Source organism: Cryptomeria japonica, chromosome 8 (assembly GCF_030272615.1).
Source record: "Cryptomeria japonica chromosome 8, Sugi_1.0, whole genome shotgun sequence".
NCBI lineage: Eukaryota > Viridiplantae > Streptophyta > Pinopsida > Cupressales > Cupressaceae > Cryptomeria > Cryptomeria japonica.
The window spans coordinates 171,270,928-171,293,175 of NC_081412.1; the positions used below are offsets into that span (position 1 = coordinate 171,270,928).

The window sequence follows — 22,248 nt, forward strand, 5'->3', positions numbered from 1 at the left end:
TGCTATCTATGCATTACATCAAATATTTATCATGCAACCTCTCCTTCCTTTCATTGCCATTCTATCTCATTCAATTTATTCAACGGCTTACAAACCAAATGCAAAAGAAAGTATTTTAGGCAGTATTTTTTATCAAAACCTGATTATAGGCAGCCACTGCTGAGACTAATTACGAGTTCAATCTGCTGCATATAAGCCACTGCTGGGACTGATTACAAGTTCAAACTGCTTGGTTGGAAGAATGGTACGGCTGGAGATTAGAGAGCTGTACGGCCTGCAAATAATGTACCCAACATTTAATGATCGCTGCCCAAAGTACTCTACTGGTTATCATCAACAATTTACTAAATGCCCTTGTTTGATCCTTCTCTAATTCGCACAAGTGTGACCTCTAAGTGAAGTCACTCTGATCGCTACCCTCAATGGATATTTCACCACCTCATAATAGCTGCAACACTGAAGAGTTGATGTTATCCAATGGCTGGAGGTGCTGGAAACCCTTGGTTTCTTCCCACCGCTCAAGAAAGAGGAATAAAAAATGCTCAATCATAATGAATTCAATCTTCTCTGGGCACTTTATATATTTCTCATGAAAGGCTTGATTTCCCTCTAAAAAGCACATTTTTAATTATTTAATAACATCACCAAATATGTACTTTATTAATAATTAATATCCTCCTTGGTCTTGGCACCTAAATAATTAAATAACATGGCCCCCTTTTAATGATGAATTGACCCCTCAACTTAAAAGTGCGAATAAAAATTTTATAATATGCCTTTAATGATTAATTATTAATAAAATGTTACTTTATTAAAAATTAAAATAACATATCTCCATAAATACTCATTATTTCTTGATTCCATATGAATCAGGGAGTCAACCATTGCATCCACTGCACATCCAACTGCCTTACTAAAAATAGTAAGGGTCCCTCCCAAACAACCAATGGCTTACTATAAATAGTGAGTGTGTCAAACTAAACCAAACGAAGAGCAATCCTAAACACTTGTGTCCTCCGGAATGGGAATAAGCCTCCTGCATTGCCAACTAGGAACCTCTAACCGTCGGACTTAGCCTACAAGTGCCAATAATAGGCTAATCCAAACATACACCATATCATCCCAAAAAGGGGTCATTACAGTCCGCCCTCCCTGAAATTGCTTGTCCCCAAGCAATCTCATAAACAAAATAACACACTAGTCCACTCGGGTCCCAAGGGAAGAACTATGTAATGTCCCTACTGATACCAACTAGCTCCTATAACACCAACATCAAAATAACTGACAGTACCTGCTGAACCAAATCAATACCAACAACTGGTGTTACAGGAGGAGACAACTCAAAGGGAAGTAACTCAAAAAGCTGACAGAGTTTACTTCCCAAAACTGCGCAAGGTGAACTATCATACACGCTATCTAACACGTGCAATTGAACTATGCATCCAAAAGGGGTCATGCACATGAGGATCAAAAGTAAAACTGTAGGCACTCCTCACTGTGTAAACACTTGAAAACTCCTCAATGAGCTCTATCTGAATTCTCGATGCACTGGACAAGTCGCAAACGCTAGGATCAATACTCATCTCAAGACTAGGGTCAAGAGAGTGATCAACATCTAATTCGAAAAGGGGATTATCATAAGAGAATGCCTCAAACAAGGGATTGTTCACAAACTGAACGATACCTCCATGCTGATCTAAATCATACAACAACACCTGTGGTGAATGTAACTACAAGAAAACCTGGTGCAGCGTGTGGTTCTCTGCTGCTCTCAAGCACTCATCCCATTTGTATCTACATCACTCACCTCATGATAAGCAATATCATGTGTGCTATCATCAGTGCACACATCAACAAGTAAGGTACTGCTGCTATGTACCTCAAAAGATGGCTCAACCGGTAAGATAGAAGGTGCTGATATGACAGTATCTTCACACGCTTCCACCCCAAATGTAACTGCATGTCCATCCAAGTCACGATGCTGGGATTCATTGCCAACCAATGAATTTTCTGATTTATTTTCCAAGGTCTGATTTGCAAAATCAGACTTGTTGTGGCATGAATTTGCATCATATAATTCATTTCTAACACCCAAATCTTGAGTGTCAACACTAGGGAACTCCATACATCCATCTTTCACACATGGAATGATGGTTACCTCATGATCGTGCACAGAATTGACTACTGCTACAAAAATCAGAACTGTTAGAGCTTGTATCCTCTACACATTCCTCATCTTTGACGCTTCCAACTTACGTGCCCACATTTTCGTCATTTACTAACACATCTACATCATGATTTAGCTCAAAAATTTGGCTGCAATGTAAGCCAACACGTGTATGAGTCTCCTTAATCTCAATGGCTTCATCATGGGATCCCCTTCGTCCTTCCAAATTATGTGACTCATGAATCCCATCATCTTCATGAAACAAGTGCATCTCCAAATCTATCTCCTTCATGGCTTCCTCTTCAATGCATCCGAAGTCTTCATCAAACTCCTTTACCTCATTATCTATGCATTGGTAGTTAGGCTCCCAAAAACCTTTGCAAGTGAAGCATAGACCTTGTCTTCTCATTTCATTATTGCTCATTATGGGAGTTCCTATAACCTAATCATTGAGCTTGGAAGTAGAACCACCTTCATAATCTGATTTAGTAGCTCTACCATACCTGCTCACACCATGCCCACGACTGAATGTTTTCCATTTAGATGAAATTGCCTCCTTATACACCCTCTTAATGTACTTTACCAGCCCAATCCTGTCAGGCCTCAAGATAACAACAAAGTTCAAAAAATTATTAAGGGACTACTATTCTTTAAAAGCATTCGACATATTCTGATAGTCCTCAAGGAGTCGAGGAGCTTCCTGTTCACATCTTTCCCCCATCTTGATGGCATCCTGTTCGATCTCTTCCCTCGATTTCCCTACAATACTGTAGTAACCCATAACTTGAACTTATGAGTGTTGGTTACTCAAAATCAACTATGTGAGATCCATGAATTTTTAAATCAAACCCCAGCAAGGTGAAAGGAAACCGCTCTGATACCACTAAAATATCCCTTTGCCAATTTTGACCTCAAAAGTGCTAATTAAAGGCTCAAGGAACATTGTCAAACACTTTGCATACAACCTCTATGCTTGCTAGTTTGTGTATCAGTTTGTTAATGCTTGATTGAAATGTTGTCCAATGCAATTTAAATGCTTTCCAAACGATTACTAAGATTAGAGAGTTCTACGACTTGGAAATAATGTGCCCAACAATTAATGATCACTGCCCAAAGTACTCTACTTGTTATCATCAACAATTTACTAGATGCCCTTGATTGATCCTTCTCTAATTCGCACAAATGTGACCTCTGAGTGAAGCAACCTCGATTGCTACCCTCAATGGATATTTCACCACCTCAGAATAGCTACAACACTGAAGAGTTGACGTTCTACAATAGTTGGAAGTGTTGGAAACCCTTGGTTTCTTCCCACTGCTCAAGAAAGAGGAATAACAAATGCTCAATCATAATGAATTCGATCTTCTCTTGGCACTTTACATATTTTTCATGAAAGGGTCAATTTCCCTCTAAAAAGCACCTTTTAAATTATTAAATCACATCACCAAATTTGCAGTTTATTAATAATTAATATCCTCCTTGGTCTTGGTGCCTAAATAATTAAATAACATGGCCCCCTTATAATAAATTGACCCCTCAACTAAAAGTGCAAATAAAAATATGCCTTTAATGATTAATTAATATAGTATTACTTTATTAATAATTAAAATAACATAACTCCATAAATACTCATTATTTCTCGATTTTGTCTGAACCAAGGAGTCAACCACTGCATCCAGCTGCCTTACTAAAAATAGTAAGGGTCCCTCTCAAACAACCACTGACTTACTATAAATAGTAAGTGTGTCAAACTGAACCAAACGAAGAGCAACCCTGAACACTTCTGACCTCCGGAATGGGTATAAGCCTCCTGCACTGCCAACTGGGACACTCTAACAATCAGTCTTAGCCTACGAGGGCCAATAATAGGCTAATCCATGTTGAAATAGATAGCCAGTTCGGATTATACTTGATTAAATTTTAATGTTGCCTACTGGCAATTAAAATTTAAATATATATTGTAATAACTTGAGCGATTACATGTGCTACTGGGTTGGGCCCAAATTGGACAATATTGTAACTTGTAAATTTAAGGTAGGCCCTAAATTGAGCACTAAAGGCAGGTTGTAAAATGTAGTTTGAATATGAAAAAGGGCGGCAACCTTGCCCAGCCGACTTGGGTAAATTATGAGGATGAATTGTATATAAACAAGATTCATCTTAGACATCAATCATCTATCTATCAAGTGAATATCTCATCTATCTTCTGCAAACTGAATCTCCTATCTTGTCACCTTGAGCGAATCTGATCATCAAATCAGATAATCAGTTTGTGCAAACCTGAGTAACATTGTGTGAAGTTGGTGCGCGATCTAAGCCTCCATTATGCTACGATTTGGTCTGATTATTGAGCGAATTTGTTAGGCATCTTGGCGAGCAAACTTGTGGTTGAATATTGCTGTGATCTTCCTCTCCAAGTAGTGCTGATAATCTGCCTTTCTCAGACAGCGAAATTGATTGATTTGGTTTGGGCAAAGTATTGGTGAATCTGCCCTAGATCGATATCACAATCAGATAAGTAATCTGATCTATATTGTACATGTAATCTGCTTATCCTTAAAAGATTTGATCTGGATCTTTGATGCTGGGTTTTTCCTCCAAGAGGGAGGTTTTCCCAGGGTATTTTGGGTCTTTTGTGTCATGTGTGTTTGCATTTTGAATTGATTTTTGAGTTTACCTAATTCTGATCACTAAAACTAACATGGTATCAGAGCTTGGTTTGTAAATAGTTGTGATCAGATTTGTCAATCTTTTATTGTTTTTCAGTCTAACCTACTGTTCAAAGTTTAAACTACATGGCTTCTTCTCTTAGGGCTGAAGACAGGTTGGAAAGTTTTGTGAATTACACCTCTTGGAAGGTTCATATGATGATGGCATTAAATGATCTTGTTGAGTATGTTAGCAAGGATGCTAAAGAACCTACCGATGAAAAGGAAGAGGAAGAATGGCAGAAGAAAGACTTACAAGCTCGAAGGTTGATCATTGATTCCGTCAAAGACCATATTGTGTCATCCATCTCCAAGATGAAGTCCGCTAGAGAGATCTTTAGCACATTGGAGAAGATGTATGAAGTCAACAACACTAGTCGCATTCTTGCCTTGAGGAATCAGCTCACCCACATCTGATTGGGGAAGGGGGAATCTATCACCTCCTACTTCATGAGGATGACTGATCTAAAGGATCAACTTTCAGCAGTAGGGAAGGAAGTTGAAGACAGCGATCTTACCTTGACTGCCCTCAATGGTCTTCCTCCAACTTGGGAACCATTCATTCAAGGAATCAGTGCGAGGATTGAGCTCCCCAAGTTTGAACGATTGAGGGGAGATTGCATCCAAGAAGAATCTCGCCTGGCTGCTAAGGGGGCAATTAGGAACTCTCATGGAGGAGATCATCACATGCTTGCAGCCCAATCCGTCAAGAAGAAAGGTGGAAATTGGAAGAAGGGCAACTTCAAGAGGAATAGAGATTTCAGACCTTCAACAAGTCATGATTCAAGGAAGAAGCCAAAAGATCTCTCACGCATTCACTGCTTCAGATGTGATAAGTTTGGTCACTATGCAAAGGAATGTCAAAATCAGCTCAAGCAAGGAGAAGCGAATCTCAATGAGGTTGCAGAACAAAAGAACAATGAAAACTTCCTCTTCATCTCTGCCTTGTCAAGCAATGTACCGACACATCACAAGCTACCGAGAGCATCTTTCAGACTTGATAGAGAAAAGAATCCAATCCTCATGTGGTAATTGGTGATCATGCTGGATATTCTGTAAGAGGTTTCGGTACTACTATATTAAATTTAGATTCTAGTATCTCTCTACATCTCAGTGATATTTTATTTGTGCCTCGAATTAAAAGGAATCTTATCTCCTTTTCTTCACTAGAAGATAAGGATTATCAATTAGCATTTTCTAAGGGTAGACTACTTGCGTGGCCTAAAAAATCTAGTTTTAAATCTGCTCGTGTCATTGGTAATAGATATGATAGCTTATACAAGCTTCAGCTAAACCTGTTCAAGCTCTCATTCATGAGCCTCCTGAGATCGGCGAACTATGGTTTGGTCATTTACACTTCCAAGCACTTCCCTCACTTGAGAAGATGGTCAAAGGTATGCCTAAACTTGGTCAATTTCATGATGATACTTGCAAAGGATGTGCTTTAGGTAAGAACACTAAAAGTCCATTTTATAAAAGTAAAAGTAAAGCTAAAGAAAAATTAGCACTTGTTCATTCTGATTTATGTGGACCTCTATCTGTTGCTTCACCTAGTGGATTCATATACTAAGTTATATTCATAGATGATTTCTCTAGAAAGACTTGGATTTACTTTCTGAAAACTAAAGAATCTGATGAAGTATTAAGTAGGTTCAAAGAATTAAAGGCTTTAGTTGAAAATCTATATGGAAAAAGAATTAAAGTGTTAAGATCTGATAATGGAGGTGAATACACCTCAAGTAGCTTTCATGACTTTTGTGTAGAGACAGGGATTAAGAGGGAGTTATGTGTTCTCTACAATCCTCAGGAAAATGAGGTGGCTGAAAGGAAGAATAGATCCATTGTTGAAGCAACTAAAGCAGTGATTCATGATCAGGATCTACAAACCTTCTTGTGGGTTGAGGCATCTAAGACTGTAGTATATATTCAAAATAGATGCCCTCATCAATTGTTGAAGAACATGACTCCTAAAGAAGCCTTCATTGGAGTCAAACCTGATATCAACCACCTAAGAATCTTCGAAAGCCCTGTCTATGTTCATGTACCAAAGAAAAAGAGAACTAAGCTAGAGCCATCCGGAAAGAAGGGCATCCTTGTTCAATACAGTGAATCTTCCAAAGCATTCTGAGTCTACATCCTAGGACAAAGGTACATTGAGGTAAGTAGAGATGTAACTTTTGAAGAAAATATTGCTCTTAAGAAATCTAAAGGTTCCTTGGTTGATAATGATAAAGAACTTAATGGAAATCAAGATATGGATGTTGATACTAACCCTAAGATTCACAGGGAGTCTATTGAGCCTTCTAAACATATTGAGCCTTGTGATCCTTCTAAGCCTCTGGATCCAACTGATGGACCCAGAGACATTGCAGTTAGTAAGAAGAGACCACTTTGGGTTAGGAACACCATCCAAGAAGCCGAAAAGTTTGCAGCTCCCCAAGGAACATTCAGAGAAAGCAAGAGACCTCAGAAGCTCTCCAACTATGTTGAAATGATGTGCAACATTATTGATGTTGAGACATGGACCAGCTAGGACTCGAACCTAGGACCTTCCATACGCTGTTGGAGTGCTCTACCACTGAGCTACTGGCCCTTCTTGGACCAGTCCATCGTCGGTCCGGGTGTGGCTTATTTCCAACACCAACACCCCCCCTTAAGCCACACCTCTCGTGTGCTTGGGGCTCCTAGCCTGGACCTGGCTCTGATACCATGTTGAGACATGGACCAGCTAGGACTCGAACCTAGCACCTTCCATACGCTGTTGGAGTGCTCTACCACTGAGCTACTGGCCCTTCTTGGACCAGTCCATCGTCGGTCCGGGTGTGGCTTATTTCCAACACCAACAACTGAGACCGAACCATCAAATGTAAAAGAAGCCATGAACCAGCAAGCATGGAAATTAGCCATGGACGAAGAATATCAATCCATCATCAAGAATGATGTCTGGGATATTGTGCCTAGACCTAAAGGTAAGTCTGTTGTATCCTCTAAATGGTTATTTAAAATTAAACATACTACTCATGGAAGTATTGAGAAATATAAAGCTAGATTTGTAGCTCGTGGTTTTTCTCAAAAGGAAGGCATGGATTATGAAGAAACATTTGCACCTATTGCTAGATATACTTCTATTAGAACTATTATAGCTATTGCTGCAGCTAAGGGTTGGAAGTTACCTCAGATGGAGGTAAAGACTGCTTTCCTTAATGGTGTCATTAAACCCCTTTACAAATGTTATAGCACGACTGAACATAATCATCTGCCACGATATCAAACCCCTTTACAAAAGTTATAGCATTTTATCATCTCTCCAACAGTGTTAGGCTACAGCTACCATACAAAACAACAATATTCAGTGAACAAATTTCTAAGGGCCCATTCTATAAGGCATAGTCAGCATGATAATCTCACAATTAAGGTCATTTTTCAAATCATCATATTGCCAACCTAACCAGTCTTTGCAAACACAATTGGATGGCCTTGATCCTTTCCTCTAGAAGAGAGCGGGCTTGTCTTAAGTTAAATCATGCCAATTTCCCACTATTGGTTATAACTCACACTCAAATTAAAGGTAAAAGCATGTATGCCTTAATTCAAACCTACAACATGTAGTAATATCAGAGTGGAGTCATCTTGAGCACTACCATTGTGATCACCCTAATTTGAAATGCAATCTGGGGAAGGGAGGACTGTCATGTCCCCACATTTATAGTAGAAATAATTAATATAATTTTTGCCATATAAAATAATATGTTAAAAACATATCAAAATTATATTATATCACATTAACATTAAAATAATATTATATATTATCAATTTACATTTTATATCGAATGATGTTATTATATTAACAATAAATAATATTATATTATCAATTTACATTTTTTATTGAATGATCTTATTATATTAACAATACACATTATATTATAATGGTGCTTGTATTAAAACTTATATTATTTCTGTTAACCAATTAACCCCTATATTTACCAAGGCCCGATAACCATTCTTTAAAGGGTGGTTTGAATAGTTCCAAATTGGGTTTTATATGAAGCGATGCTCTTCTTGAAATGAGCCATCAGAAATAGAGGGACATCAACTCTTCAAAAAGGGGGGTGCTACCTATTAGGAGACCATCGTGGTTCTTCACCACATGGGGAGGTAGGATAAATACCCCCCCTGTGCAAATGGGAATAAGGAGAATACACGAGGGGAACAAGAAAGTCAGATCTGCCAACAAGGATAGAGAAATATACAGAAACTGCCAGCAAGGATAATAAAAAGAGAAGGCGGCCTATGACAGGTACGTATAGGAATTCTGATTTAATAATGGAATATAATAGCTAGTATTATATATATAAAATTTTATATGGTCTTAATTAAATTAATGGAATTAATATGATATAAAGTTCAGAAGCAAATAATGTATAATTATAAAAAGAGCATTAAAATGGTTATACATGAGAACACTATTAGACATAAGAGACACACACATATATATCTATTAATGAATTCACAAGGAATAAGGCAATCAAATTCAGTTTGTATAAGTTGCTATAATACTGTACCATGCTAATAATATAAAATGCAGCAATAACAATTAATGAATAATTCTGATTTAAAGTAATACTAACAGAAAGAACTGTTAACAATCTGATATAAGACACTAAGGCAATATGATATGATGAAGTATAATAACTATGTCAAGTACAAATTGATTATCATAATCAGTTGAACTGAATAACAAATATGACTTCATTGGAATATCACAAAAGGTTCATTGTAAATGAGGGACTCTCTCTTAAGTACGCCACTCCATAGTGGATGCCTAACACCTGCCACATGGAGCCAAGAGGGGTGAAGCATCTGCTCTTGGGCTTAAGAGAGAAGGCGGTTGTGATGAGGGGGAACGGCGATAGAAAACCTCGCTGGGTACGCCACTCCATGATGGATGCCTAACACCTGCCATATGGACCCAAGGGGGATATGGTATTCTGCCCTTGGGCCTAGGAGGGATGGTTTCTAGGACACCCTATCCAACTAATGGACTAAAGGAATTGATTAGTAACTGACTTACAAACTTACTTTATATAATAATCTGATCTCATTTAGGAAATATAATAATATGATTATATCCCACAATTATAATTCTAATAGTCATTAATATAGAAAATTTGATATCATTTAATATAATTCATATTTCAATTTCAGTATTACTTCATATATGTTCTCTAATTTTGTTGCAGGAAAACAATATACAAAGGTACACCTATAAAACCCAATTACCTATTTATAGATTTGGCCAAATTTAGGTTAAATTAAAGTGTAATTAATTAGGGGACATTACATCCTTAGTCAAGGAAAATATACTATTGATATATTTGAAAGATTTGGAATGATGGATTGCAAGCCTATGTCTACTCCTATGGAAACTAACTTGAAAAAATTGAGTTTATCTGCAGCTAACTCTGATTTTGCAGATCCATCGGAGTACAGGCAGCTGATTGGATCCTTGATGTATCTAATTGACACTAGACCGGATATTTGTTATGCAGTGAGTGCCCTCAGCCAGTTCATGAACAAACTGAAGCATGTTCATCTTGTTGCAGCCAAGCATATTCTAAGATATTTGCGAGGCACAGTTGGCTACGGGTTAAAGTATCCAATCAACACTGTCATCACCTTGGAAGGCTACTCTGATTTTGATTGGGCAGGAAGTGTAACCGATAGGAAGAACACTTCAAGAATTTGTTTCAGTTTGGGTTCTGTTGTTATCTCCTGGGCCAGCAGGAAACAGTCCTCAGTTGCATTAAGTACAGCAAAAGCTAAGTACATTGCGTCAAGTGTGGCATCAAGAGAAGCAGTGTTGCTTCACAAGCTTCTTGCTGGGTTGTTCGGACAACCTTGGGAACCCACTGTCATTCATTGTGACAATCAGAGTTGTATTAAGATGTATGCTAATCCTGTGTTCCATGACAGGTCAAAACATGTGGAAACTCATTATCACTATATTCGTGATATGGTACAGAGAGGTGCCATTCAGCTGAAATATATCAGCACTGATGAGCGGATTGCAGATGTTCTCACCGAGCCTCTAGCTCGTGTGAAGTTTGAATACTTCAGAGAGAGACTTGGAGTTGTTGAGAACACAGCTTTGGCTGAGAGGGAGTATCAGTCCCATTGATGCACTAAGTTGCATCTTCCACCCTCTGCGGGCAATGCAAGGTGGAGTTACCCTCTACGGGCAATGCAAGGTGACATTGAATCCTTCTCGAGAGATGGTTGAGGTGAAAGACCTCCTCCACCCTCTGAGGGCAATGCAAGGTGGATCCATCCTATGCGGGAAATGCAAGATGGATACAATGAAAAAGATCCATAATATGTTATTACAATATGATAATCCTCCCTAGCTAAGAGGGAGTGTTGAAAATAGATAGCCAGTTCTGATTATACTTGATTAAATTTTAATGTTGCCTACTGACAATTAAAATTTAAATATATATTGTAATAACTTGAGCGATTACATGTGCTATTGGGCTGGGCCCAAATTGGACAATATTGTAACTTGTAAATTTAAGGTAGGCCCTAAATTGAGCACTAAAGGCAGGTTGTAAAATGTAGTTTGAATATGAAAAAGGGCGGCAACCTTGCCCAGCTGACTTGGGTAAATTATGAGGAAATATAAACAAGATTCATCTTAGACATCAATCATCTATCTATCAAGCGAATATCTCATCTATCTTCTACAAACTGAATCTCCTATCTTGTCACCTTGAGCGAATCTGATCATCAAATCAGATAATCAGTTTGTGCGAACCTGAGTAACACTGTGTGAAGTTGGTGCGCGATCTAAGTCTCCATTATGCTGCAATCTGGTCTGATTATTGAGCGAATTTGTTAGGCATCTTGGCGGGCGAACTTGTGGTTGAATATTGCTGTGATCTTCCTCTCCAAGTAACGTCGATATTCTGCCTTTCTGAGACAGCGAAATTGATTGATTTGGTTTGGGCAAAGTCTTGGTGAATCTGTGCTAGATCGATATCACAATCAGATAAGTAATCTGATCTATATTGTACATGTAATCTGCTTATGATTAAAAGATTTGATCTGGATCTTTGATGCTAGGTTTTTCCTCCAAGAGGGAGGTTTTCCCAGGGTATTTTGGTGTCTTTTGTGTCATGTGTGTTTGCATTTTGAAATATTTTCTGAGTTTACCTAATTCTGATCACTAAAACTAACAATCCAAACATAAACCATATCATCCCAAAAAGGGGACATTACAGACCAACAATTGGAGGCAAACATGACCGAGTACTAAGATCACTCCAAGGCATGGAGATGTCCTACGGAGACAGCTTCCTCTACTGGTGCAAACATATGGCTTCAATGGAGAAGGCCACAAAACCAAGGGACCAAGCCATTCGCTAGGCTGAGACTTCCAGCATAGAGTTGGCTGATCACATTCGTAAGTCTCTGGAGCAGTTGGCTCAAGAGCATGCACAAGTGGTAGCTTTGGAGGAGACAGTGTCAGAAAGAGATAGGCAACTAGCGAGAGAGATAAACAATTAGCAAAGAGGGCCACATAGCTTAGAGAACAAGATTGACAATTAGCTGAGAGGGACAGCAAGTTACTAGAGATGGAATAGGAGCTGGAGAAGACAAAGAAGCATTTGATGGAAGTTGCTTACATGGTGAAGGCAGTCAGAGTGTGTGAGTTAGTGGCCAACCAACGTCTTCAGCAACTTCAGCAGCAACACTCTCTAGCATCCACACCTGCATCCTCAATACATCTAGGGACATCTTCTCATCCTCCCTGCTCTCAATAGATACTCTCTTCAGTTTTGTTGTGTCCAGTCCCAATTTTAATTGTGTCGTCTAGAAGACGAATTTCTTCTTTAGGGGGCTGATGTAGTTGGCAAAAGTACAATATTATAGTCAGCTAAATAAAAAAATATTATGTTTTGTATTTGTGGTGATTAGTTCCTGATTAATTGTGAGTTGGCAATTGGTAGTTACCGACAGTTAGTAGCCTTAACCAATATCGGTCTACTATTTATATGTACTTACTTTGATGGTATTGTACTTATGGCATATATGTGAATTGGTAAATAAAGCTATATCTTCTAAATATGTTGCAAGTTAATTCTATACCTATGTTCTGCAAATATATATTTCTGTTTACTCTGTAATCTTGTAAAGTAGAATAAGTGAGTAAGCAGTTAACAAATCAGAGATAAAGTATGTGAGACACTGGCCATTTAACAGATCAGACAACATTCCATTTTTGAAAGGATACTTGGAGTTTCAAAAGAAGTACAAGAGGAAAGACCTAGTGGAGACATTGTAGAAAGATCTAGGGCTGCATGAAGGACCAAAATATAGTATAAACCAAGTAGAGGAGTTCACAGCAGAGGTTATGAGATCCAATGATGATTTATCTGCAATTGATACACCACTTGGGTGGAATGACATGGACAAAAAAAGTGATAGCAGAAATTGCATGAAGGACCAAAATATAGTACAAACCAAGTGGAGGAGTTCACAGCAGAGGTTATGAGATCCAATGATGATTTATCTGCAATTGATACACCACTTGGGTGGAATGACATGGACAAAAAAAGTGATAGCAGAAATTTATGATGACAGTCTGTATTGTTAATTTTAAGCAATCAGATGTTAATTTAAGCAATTAGATTATAATCAGACTGTGAATGAACAGTAACAGCAATAAAACACAAGACAAAAGACACCAATACCCTGGGAAAACCTCCCTCTTGGAGGTGAAAAACCCAGCCTCAAATACAATATGTATTATCTCAAATGTAGGCAATTACAAGGCAACAAACTTATCTCAGATTGCTGTTCAATATATCAATGAAGATTGCAGCCCTTATCAACAGCAGATGGTTAGGAGGATCAGATTCGCACAAGAGGAGTGCTTATCAAAGTTCGCATGAAGATCTTTGACAACTTCGCCACACACAATCAACAGCAGATGGTTAGGAGGATCAGATTCGCACAAGAGGAGTGCTTATCAAAGTTCGCATGAAGATCTTTGACAACTTCGCCACACACAATCAACCTTGAAGAGTTCACACAATAGGCTTATACAAATTCGCATGAGTTAAGGAGAGATCGCTGCTTGGAGAGCAGATAACATTTGCATGAGATGTTGATGATGTAATGACTTCATTTGCTGCTGGATTTATATCTCACTTTTTGCATCAACCCTCAAGTCGGCTTGTATTTAATTAATTGATTTATTTACATTTAAGTGCCTTCACGTTACAAGTTTGGGTCCAGCCCAAAGTTACAATTAAGTGCCTCCACGTTACATGTTTGGGTCAACCCAAGGTTACAATTAATTGCCTCCACGTTACATGTTTGGGTCAACCCAAGGTTACAATTCGATTTACATGAGAGATAATACATTTGTATTTAGAATACAATAATCAGGTATCCGAGCTAGCTATTATTTTCAACATGTATTTTGTAATTTTTATAATTTTTGAAACAGTCACAGTTTACTAAAGTTTGTAACAGCAGAATTTTGAAAACATTATATGGTCCGCATGCCTATTATATAAGCCTTGCATGGCCACTATTAAAAAAAATATGTTTGTATTATCCTTTTCTTGTGATCTGCGTGGTCTATCAGCTTGGATGTTATATTAATATTGCTGTCATAAACAGTCTATAATGATGTAAGTTTTTATTATCGGTAATCTATATGCAATTCAAAAAGAAAAGAAAAAAGCAGATGAAGCAATTAATTTCCTTCATTTATTTTCATGTAATGCTTTGTAAACTATATAAATAAGTATTTGTTTGCACTTTGAATTTTTAATGGTAATTCTCACGCTTGCTTTTTGTTTAGATTGCCATTCACCAAGTATTTAAGACTGTTATTCCAAAATTCATTATTCATTTAATGGAATTTATTAAGCATTTTCTGCTTTTAAATGTGTATTGATATGTCTTGTTATATGTGTTGAGGGAGATTAAATTGATTTGGCAAGTGTGCAAGCTTTGTATTAAAATTTTGCTTGAAGTGAAAGATTGTGGTTTTGTACTGATCTCTTGATTTAATTTATCACTACAAGCCAATTCAATCTATGTGTACTTGTATTATTCAATCATAGCTTTTAGTTGAACAACACAAGTGTGTAGTTATAGGAAGATCGTTTAGCTAATAAACTCAAAAATCTCATCTAGTGATAATGTGTTGAGTCACCTTGTGCTCTAGATTAAGCAAACAAATAGATAGGTTTTAATTTAGTTTATTTGTGTTGCATACTCTAAATCACCTTATAGTACACTATAAAGATTGTGAATAGCAAGTAAATATTGTCCAAAGTAGGTTACTCGTTGTTTACAAGGAGCTTCCCCCTCTAATTCAAAGAGTGGTTGTACTACACATACGTTCCATATTGTGTTGCAATGAAACATGTAATTAAAATGCTAATAAGATCTAAAGTAGTCACTGCAGATGTATATCAAAGAGTCGATGCTTTTGCACTGGACCTTAGTTTTGGTGGGAGTAAATGTCATTGTGTCTTAATCAATTTGTTTAATGATCAGTTACTATTCATTGTCTTGTATATTGATCCCATATTTTTCTTTGGAAATCCGAAATAGTAAAGGAATTATTACATATCTCAAAACATAGTTATCTTGCCTGTTGGCAACATCTGATCTATGCTAAGAAATGCACCATGTATTGTGTATGCTGTTTTGTGCTATTGCTATAATAAGTTATTACCTGCATAAGTGATATTCATACTCTGATTCCATGTCAAGCCACGGATTAGGATGGCCTAGGCTGCATAAATATCACTTGGGGAAAAATCTTTTATGAATTTAGCAGCATACCTAAACTTTAAAATTTGAAAATACTGAAAAACTACACTGATAGGTTGAGACCTTCAAGATGGTTCACTTATTGTTGACAAAAAGGTTGATTTATCTTGGTAAAGTATAAGTCTACAATCACTGATTAATGTAGTTATTAAGAAGACTCACAATATGTCTATCTACCAACAGGCATGGGTGAAGAACAAAAGGTAGAAAGATACCCACAGCCTTTGCATTTTCACTTATAGATTCAATGATCACATCCAATGCTAGAATATGTAGTATTGCTAAAACCTAACAAGTTCTTGGATAAGTAGTTGTACATTATAACAATTGAATTTACAGGCAGCTTTATGAATATAAATTGAGAAATGCAATATCTAGGTGCTGATTTGTTGGCAGTTATAATTCCAATAATATTTGTGCAACGTGATATAGCAAACAAATATGGTACGGTGCCCTATATATCAATAAGATGTATACTTAGCTTTGGTTTCTGTTATGATATTGGAGCATTTCTTTCTGATCTAGTTATTGTATTCTCTGCTACAGAAATTTGAAAACTTCGGCGCTACTTTTTGTTATCTGCTCACTCTATGCTTTATCATGATATGTAGGAGTATCAAGAAATTTATGCATTTTCATAAAATGCATTTTGGACAGAAATTGTTACAAAGGGTAAGCACCATTAAACCATTTCCTTGTCAAATGGTCATTTTTTCAATTATTATGGACTGTGGAAGCTTCGAATCTTTAACATACACTTTTGCTACAGAAAAGAATATTGCTAACCTATAAATTTCTAGATTCATCCTAAACAAAGAAGTGAAAAGGAGACGATAAAATTGATATAAAATTTACAGCTGCATTAAACAACTTATTTCCCAATCTAGAACATTTTCCTTGATAAAAATACAGATCCAACAAAAAATAATTACTAGTCAATTGATTTTGCAGGACAGATGCGCAAAAGCAATCATGATATACTACAATAGTACAAGACCACTTGTAATGGCCAACACTTACCAACTAAGATAAGCATAAATGCCAATAATCATGGAATGCAAGCCCCAGTTTTATCATATTAGTGACTGTTACCTGCAAATCCCGATATGCAAAAGTAACTTGAAATTCCATATTGATCTTTGAATCTTCCATAATGTGCCAAATTGGCTGTGCAGACTTGTCTCCAGTGTTCTGAAAGCAAAACATTACAAGCTTTGATTTCTAAGATGAAAAATGGTTTTTATGCAACCACAACCCATTAAACAACGAGCAACTCTACTCTCTGTCACATACCATTTAAAAACACAAGATGGAAACACAAATGAGTTCCTTTGTATGCAGTTTGTATGTGTAATGTGAAAAACTTGGGAGCCTACTGGCCACACACATACAAGAGAATTATTTCCATCTCATGCTAACTTTTTGAAAGAGGTTCAATGTTCTATATTAAATAAATAAATGATTACAATCAAAGGATGCCTTTAGAAGAAAATAGGCAATCCCAGTAACAATCCATGAACAGGATGAAAGACAAAATGTCTAGGGAATTTAGAACTTGTAGTTTACACCTTTCTTTGGATGCTTTTACATGGCCTATTAGCTAGACTATCAATAAAAAAATTCATAGAAATAGGCTGAGACACGGTATACCCCATTCGGCTAATAATATCACATCTATCCTGGCCACTATGCGTGTTCTAATTTGTGTTTGATTGCCAAAGTTTATGCCAAAATCAATTACTATACCTCATTCAAATTAATTATTTGTGATGCGTTCCATGGATAGGAAGAAAAATATCACTTTCCCCGTTGATGCTGTTGGGAATCCAAAACAAAATAGAGGAGGTTGAAGCTCAATTGTGAAATGCAGGTCAAATTCACAACCAGTGATCAGTTGTACACAAAATTAGTTAGAGATAAGTGTTTCGAGATTTGCCCTCGAAGAAAGATGGCAATTCATCAGGTTCAAAGGTTAAGGACCTTGTATAAAGGTTGGATATGGACCTGGATGAATGGGAGGATCCTAGGAAAGACAAAGGATAGGTGTGCAAGCATCAAAACCAGGTGGTCTTTCAATTTTGGTGCTTTCACGGCTTTCCACAAGCAATAAAAGTGTCACTGACCAGCAACAAAAGTGTCACTGACCATAGCAAATGCACGTATGTCCCCTAGAGAAAGTGACAGGAGTGGCACATTTGCCACGGCCTGGACAAAGGATGGAACATTAAGAATTTTGTCAAATCATTTCAGATTCCAAGAATTGGTAAATGTGTTTGAGCACCACTACAGTCTTGGAAAACTGTAATGCACTTCTTCTCATGTCCCCTTTCTTAGGAGAAAACAATCAAAGGCACCTTAGATTATTTGCCATAAGCTAAAGGGGCTGACAAGGGAAATATTTTGAAAAATATTAATCATAGTTGTCTTACTCGCTTTATGATGTAACTTTACAAAAAGATTTCCTTGAAGTTATTTTTAGAAGAGGGTCAATAAAGTGTCACTGGGACAAAGGATCAAAAGTAATGTTTTATTAAAGACCTTTCTACACACTTCTCAAATTAAGTTTTGGAGGGAAAAGAGAAAGAAAAATATATATTCAATAATTTTTCCTCAAAGAGTTTATAAAAGGAGGGCTAGGCATAGAAGATGGGATATCCATTGTGTCATTACCGAAACCCTTTTTTGTCAAAGGTCGAGCACTCATGTTAAACTTTTGGTTGAAGAACAAAAACCCTATAGGTATTAAAATGTGGAGGTATCAAAATCTAAAGCACAAAAACCCTCTTAGTTTCTAGATTGGTCTTAAGGATGAAAGCCCTCATTTCTATCGGAGGCCATTCCATCCAAGAGATGCATTTGTGCATAAAGATTGATATTCCAAAGCATATTCAAAATTTCAGAAGTTGTGTTGAAGATTCCAGATATTCCAATTTCAAGCAATTTGGAGTTTCCCATTTGCAGGTTATTTTTTGTATTTGTACAGCATTTTAATAATATATCAAGAGGCTTCCTTATTATATCATTATCACTTTGTGTTGTGAGCTATCACTCAGTTTCTTTTTCCAACCATTCCAATTTCGAGAATAGAGATAGCAGCTGTACAAGTACAAGGTTCCACACAAGAGCTGCAAATTAAATGTGACTGCAACATCTATATTAATTCTTCCATACACAAGAATGAGACCACTATACATTCCAAAAAGGCAAATCAGAAGTAATATAAATTCTATTGTTTCATATTATGAGAGAATCGTAGGATTATCAGCTTTTTGGGACAAAATTAGCTTGTTTGGGATCTTTTATTCTGCCATACAACTAGCTTCAAGTCTTTTCTTTGCAAATGGGGACAAAATTTTGACGCATCAATATATTGGCTCCAATACAAGGGGTATTGCATCATTTAAAAAGGTTGTCTGATAATCTGTACGTTAAGCAAGTAACATAAGGTCTATCACACTTTTTACCAAGTTGTTGTATGTTAGGCCTTAATTTGAAAGTGAAGAATTTTGTTCGAGCCCTAGCTCTTTTGTGCTCTTAGGCCTCATTTTGCCTATCACATATAACTGGACTAACATAATTTTGTATGGGTCTCCATTTGACAATCTTGTGCAGGTGTTCCTGATTCCTGCAGTCTAAAAAAAAAAAAATCTTGTGTAAGTGTTGCCCTTTATTGTCCCTCATGTGTCTATTGTGTGTTAGAAGTTGCAAGGATCGTGAAAAGTTCTATATGTGGAGTGTTTTAACTTTCATGTTCAAATTTATATGAGACAATACTTTTGTCGAAGTTTCAGAGTTTTTCGTCTCCAACATGCCTTTCCTTCCAACTTCTTGTGCTCGCACACACACCCCTGGTGCAGGGGACCCCCAAGTTTTTTTTGCGATCTCCCGAAAATCGCTGAAGGAAAGCATTCGTGTGAAATCCCTCAGTGGACCAAAAGAATGTCCAGAGTTTTCAAAGTGCTATCATTTCGCCGAAACGTTCAAAAACCCCGAAATTCAGACCTTTAAGCCTAAATGTGAGAAAGGGCGAAAGTTGGCAGAATACTTCAAAACGCCGAAATTTGCAAAAGCCCCCCCCATCTGCCGAAAATTGCGACTTAGAAGGATAAGTGAAAAGAAGTTAAAAGCTTGGAAAACGTTCAAAAACCCCGAAGTTCACATTTCAAAGGGGAAAATCGCGATTTTTATAAATTTTAAAAGTTGCCAAAATTGCCTAGTGGGCCGAATTTCGGACCCTGGGGCTAAATTTGAAAAAAATTCAAAAGTTAGCAAAAATGTCTAAAAGGTCCGAAAATGCTTTTTAATTTTGCAAAAGACCCCTAAAGGTCCGAAATACACTTAAGTCATCCAATTTCGGACCCAGTGGTCGAAATTCGAAAATTTGATAAGCGTTAAAATTCATCCAAGAACTCCGAAATTCACCAAAAGGCGTTGAAGGTCCGAAATTGATAAAGGCGTTAAAAATCGCGAAAACTCCAAAGGCATGAAAGTGCCGAACTTCGGACCCCAAGGGTGAAATTGAAAATATTTAAAGTCGCCGAAAGGTGTGAATGGGCCGAACTTCGGACCCTAAGGGCAAAGTTTTAGAATTTGCAAAGTCGACAAAAACGTTAAAAGGTCCGAAAAGAATGCAGCCTCCGAAGTTCACGCAGGTCGAGCAAATGCGAAGTATAAGTTTTGGAAGGGCCTCCATATTCGCCAAAGGGTCCGAAGTTGGAAGATACAACGCAGTTGAAATTCCAAAGTCCCCTACTTCTCCGAAAATCGCGACGCGCAGGCCCAAATATAGGGAATTCGAAATTGATTAACCCCCCCCCCATTCTCCGAAATTCACCAGAAAGGGGATGAGTGTTAGGATTTTAAAATTTGCAGGAGCTCTTCAAACCTCTAGAGTCGCTCTATAAGAAGTTTTCAAACGCCATAAACCCATTCAAAACGCCCAAGACTCCAAAGGTAAAATCACGCAGAAGTAAATCGCCCAAACACCATCAAGAACAAGGATCAGATTTCACATTCGAAGAGAAAGGAGAAGCATTTTCAAGATACATCTCACAAAGAGCTTCTCAAGCCAGACGTCGTAATTACATTTAATATTTGTTAAATTAATTAATTAATTTTTCAAATTAATTTAATGAAGTGAAATTGGTTGATTGATCGCAGGACGTCATCGAAGAACCAGGAGAAGGCCTCAAATGCAAATCAAGGAAGATCGCAATCCAAGGCCAAGCGCTAGAAGCTGGAGGAGAAAGATGCAATGCAGGATCAAAGCGATGAAGCATTGGGAAGCGTGCCACCCAGGCCAAAGACCGAAGAACATTCCCAATGCAACAATCATGCGTTCTCAAGAAAAATGGACGACAACCTGAAGCGCAAATTGGAGACGCAATCGCAAGCGATCAAGAATAAGGAACGTGTTGCAAAGCACAAGACGAAGCATTGGGAAGCGCGCCACAACCTGAACCACAGAGTTGAAGTCCATCGGCAAGATTGAAGACAAAAAGCAAAAGAACACTCAATCTATGCATTCTCAAGAAAGTGCATAGCTGGATTTAATTCTAGGAATTCAATTTCTAAAAAGCAGAAATTGTTTTATTGTAAAACTGCTTGTAGGTCCCACTCAGATATTTTGAAAGAAAGGGGAAACAAGTCAGTTGTGGACAGTTATGTCCAACTACCGGATAGACTCAAATTGAAGCCAAATAGTGGTAGGTAGTTGAAATTGTGGTTGAATGGATGGGTGAGAATTTAATGGGCATGGGTTAAGGCTGCCAGCTTTTGGATGGCAAGTTGCAACCCTTGGATGCAGTCCATCCTAGCCTTCAATTCAAAATTGTAATATCTATAAAAGGCAGAGGCCTTTCTTTTGTAAAGGGTTAGATGGTTAGATAGTTAGAGATTGTTGGATAGTTAGACTTTGGTGAGAGAGTTAGATTTTCGAGTTAGAATAGGTTAGATTTTAAGCAGTAGCATAGAGATGTTGCAGAAATTGTTGTAATAGGCAGCTGAAATCAATATATAAACATTGATTTGGTGTTTATTGTCTTGTTTTCATCCTGTTTGCATGGTTTCTCTCAGCATTTTAGATAGATCTTTCTGTTTTGGGTGTGCAGGTATTTGATAGATTCAGGCTCATACCATTGAGGATATACTGATTGTGTATCTTTTTGTATGGTTAACCTGAGCCTTCGATTGTGCTTAGTTCAATTGCAGGTGTCCGTCTGAGCTGCACCAAAATTGGGTGCTTAGTCGTGCGTCTCCAGTCTGAAAATCTTCCAAGTCCCTTTGAAGATTGCACCGTTCCTGCGAGGTTGTGAGCTATTCTGGCCAAGCAGGAATTGGTTATGTTGAATCCGTCTACCCGCATACCCGTGTTGTTAGTTTTAGATCTCCTAACCCTTTCCTTTTGCTCTTTATTGCATAATTCGAGAATCGCAGCAGACCAACTTGTTGCAAATCGTAAGTCCCCTTGTGCTCCCAACAAATCACATCGACCACTGAGTAATCCCGCAGTCAAGACCT

The 22,248-nt window shown here is 37.5% G+C and overlaps 1 protein-coding gene across 4 annotated transcripts in view; it reads right to left on the bottom strand.

The window, feature by feature from the left end:
* LOC131050633 (uncharacterized) overlaps positions 1-22,248 on the bottom strand; it is a 312,685-nt gene that overhangs the window by 281,520 nt on the left and 8,917 nt on the right. For all 4 annotated transcript variants that reach the window (XR_009358716.1, XM_057984836.2, XM_057984833.2 and 1 more), the window contains exon 2: positions 16,822-16,920. Coding sequence is in view for 3 of the 4 variants with exons in the window: in XM_057984836.2 (XP_057840819.2) it covers positions 16,822-16,920 (99 nt within the window). In the remaining variant the exon portion in view is untranslated. The remainder of the gene's footprint in view (positions 1-16,821; positions 16,921-22,248) is intronic.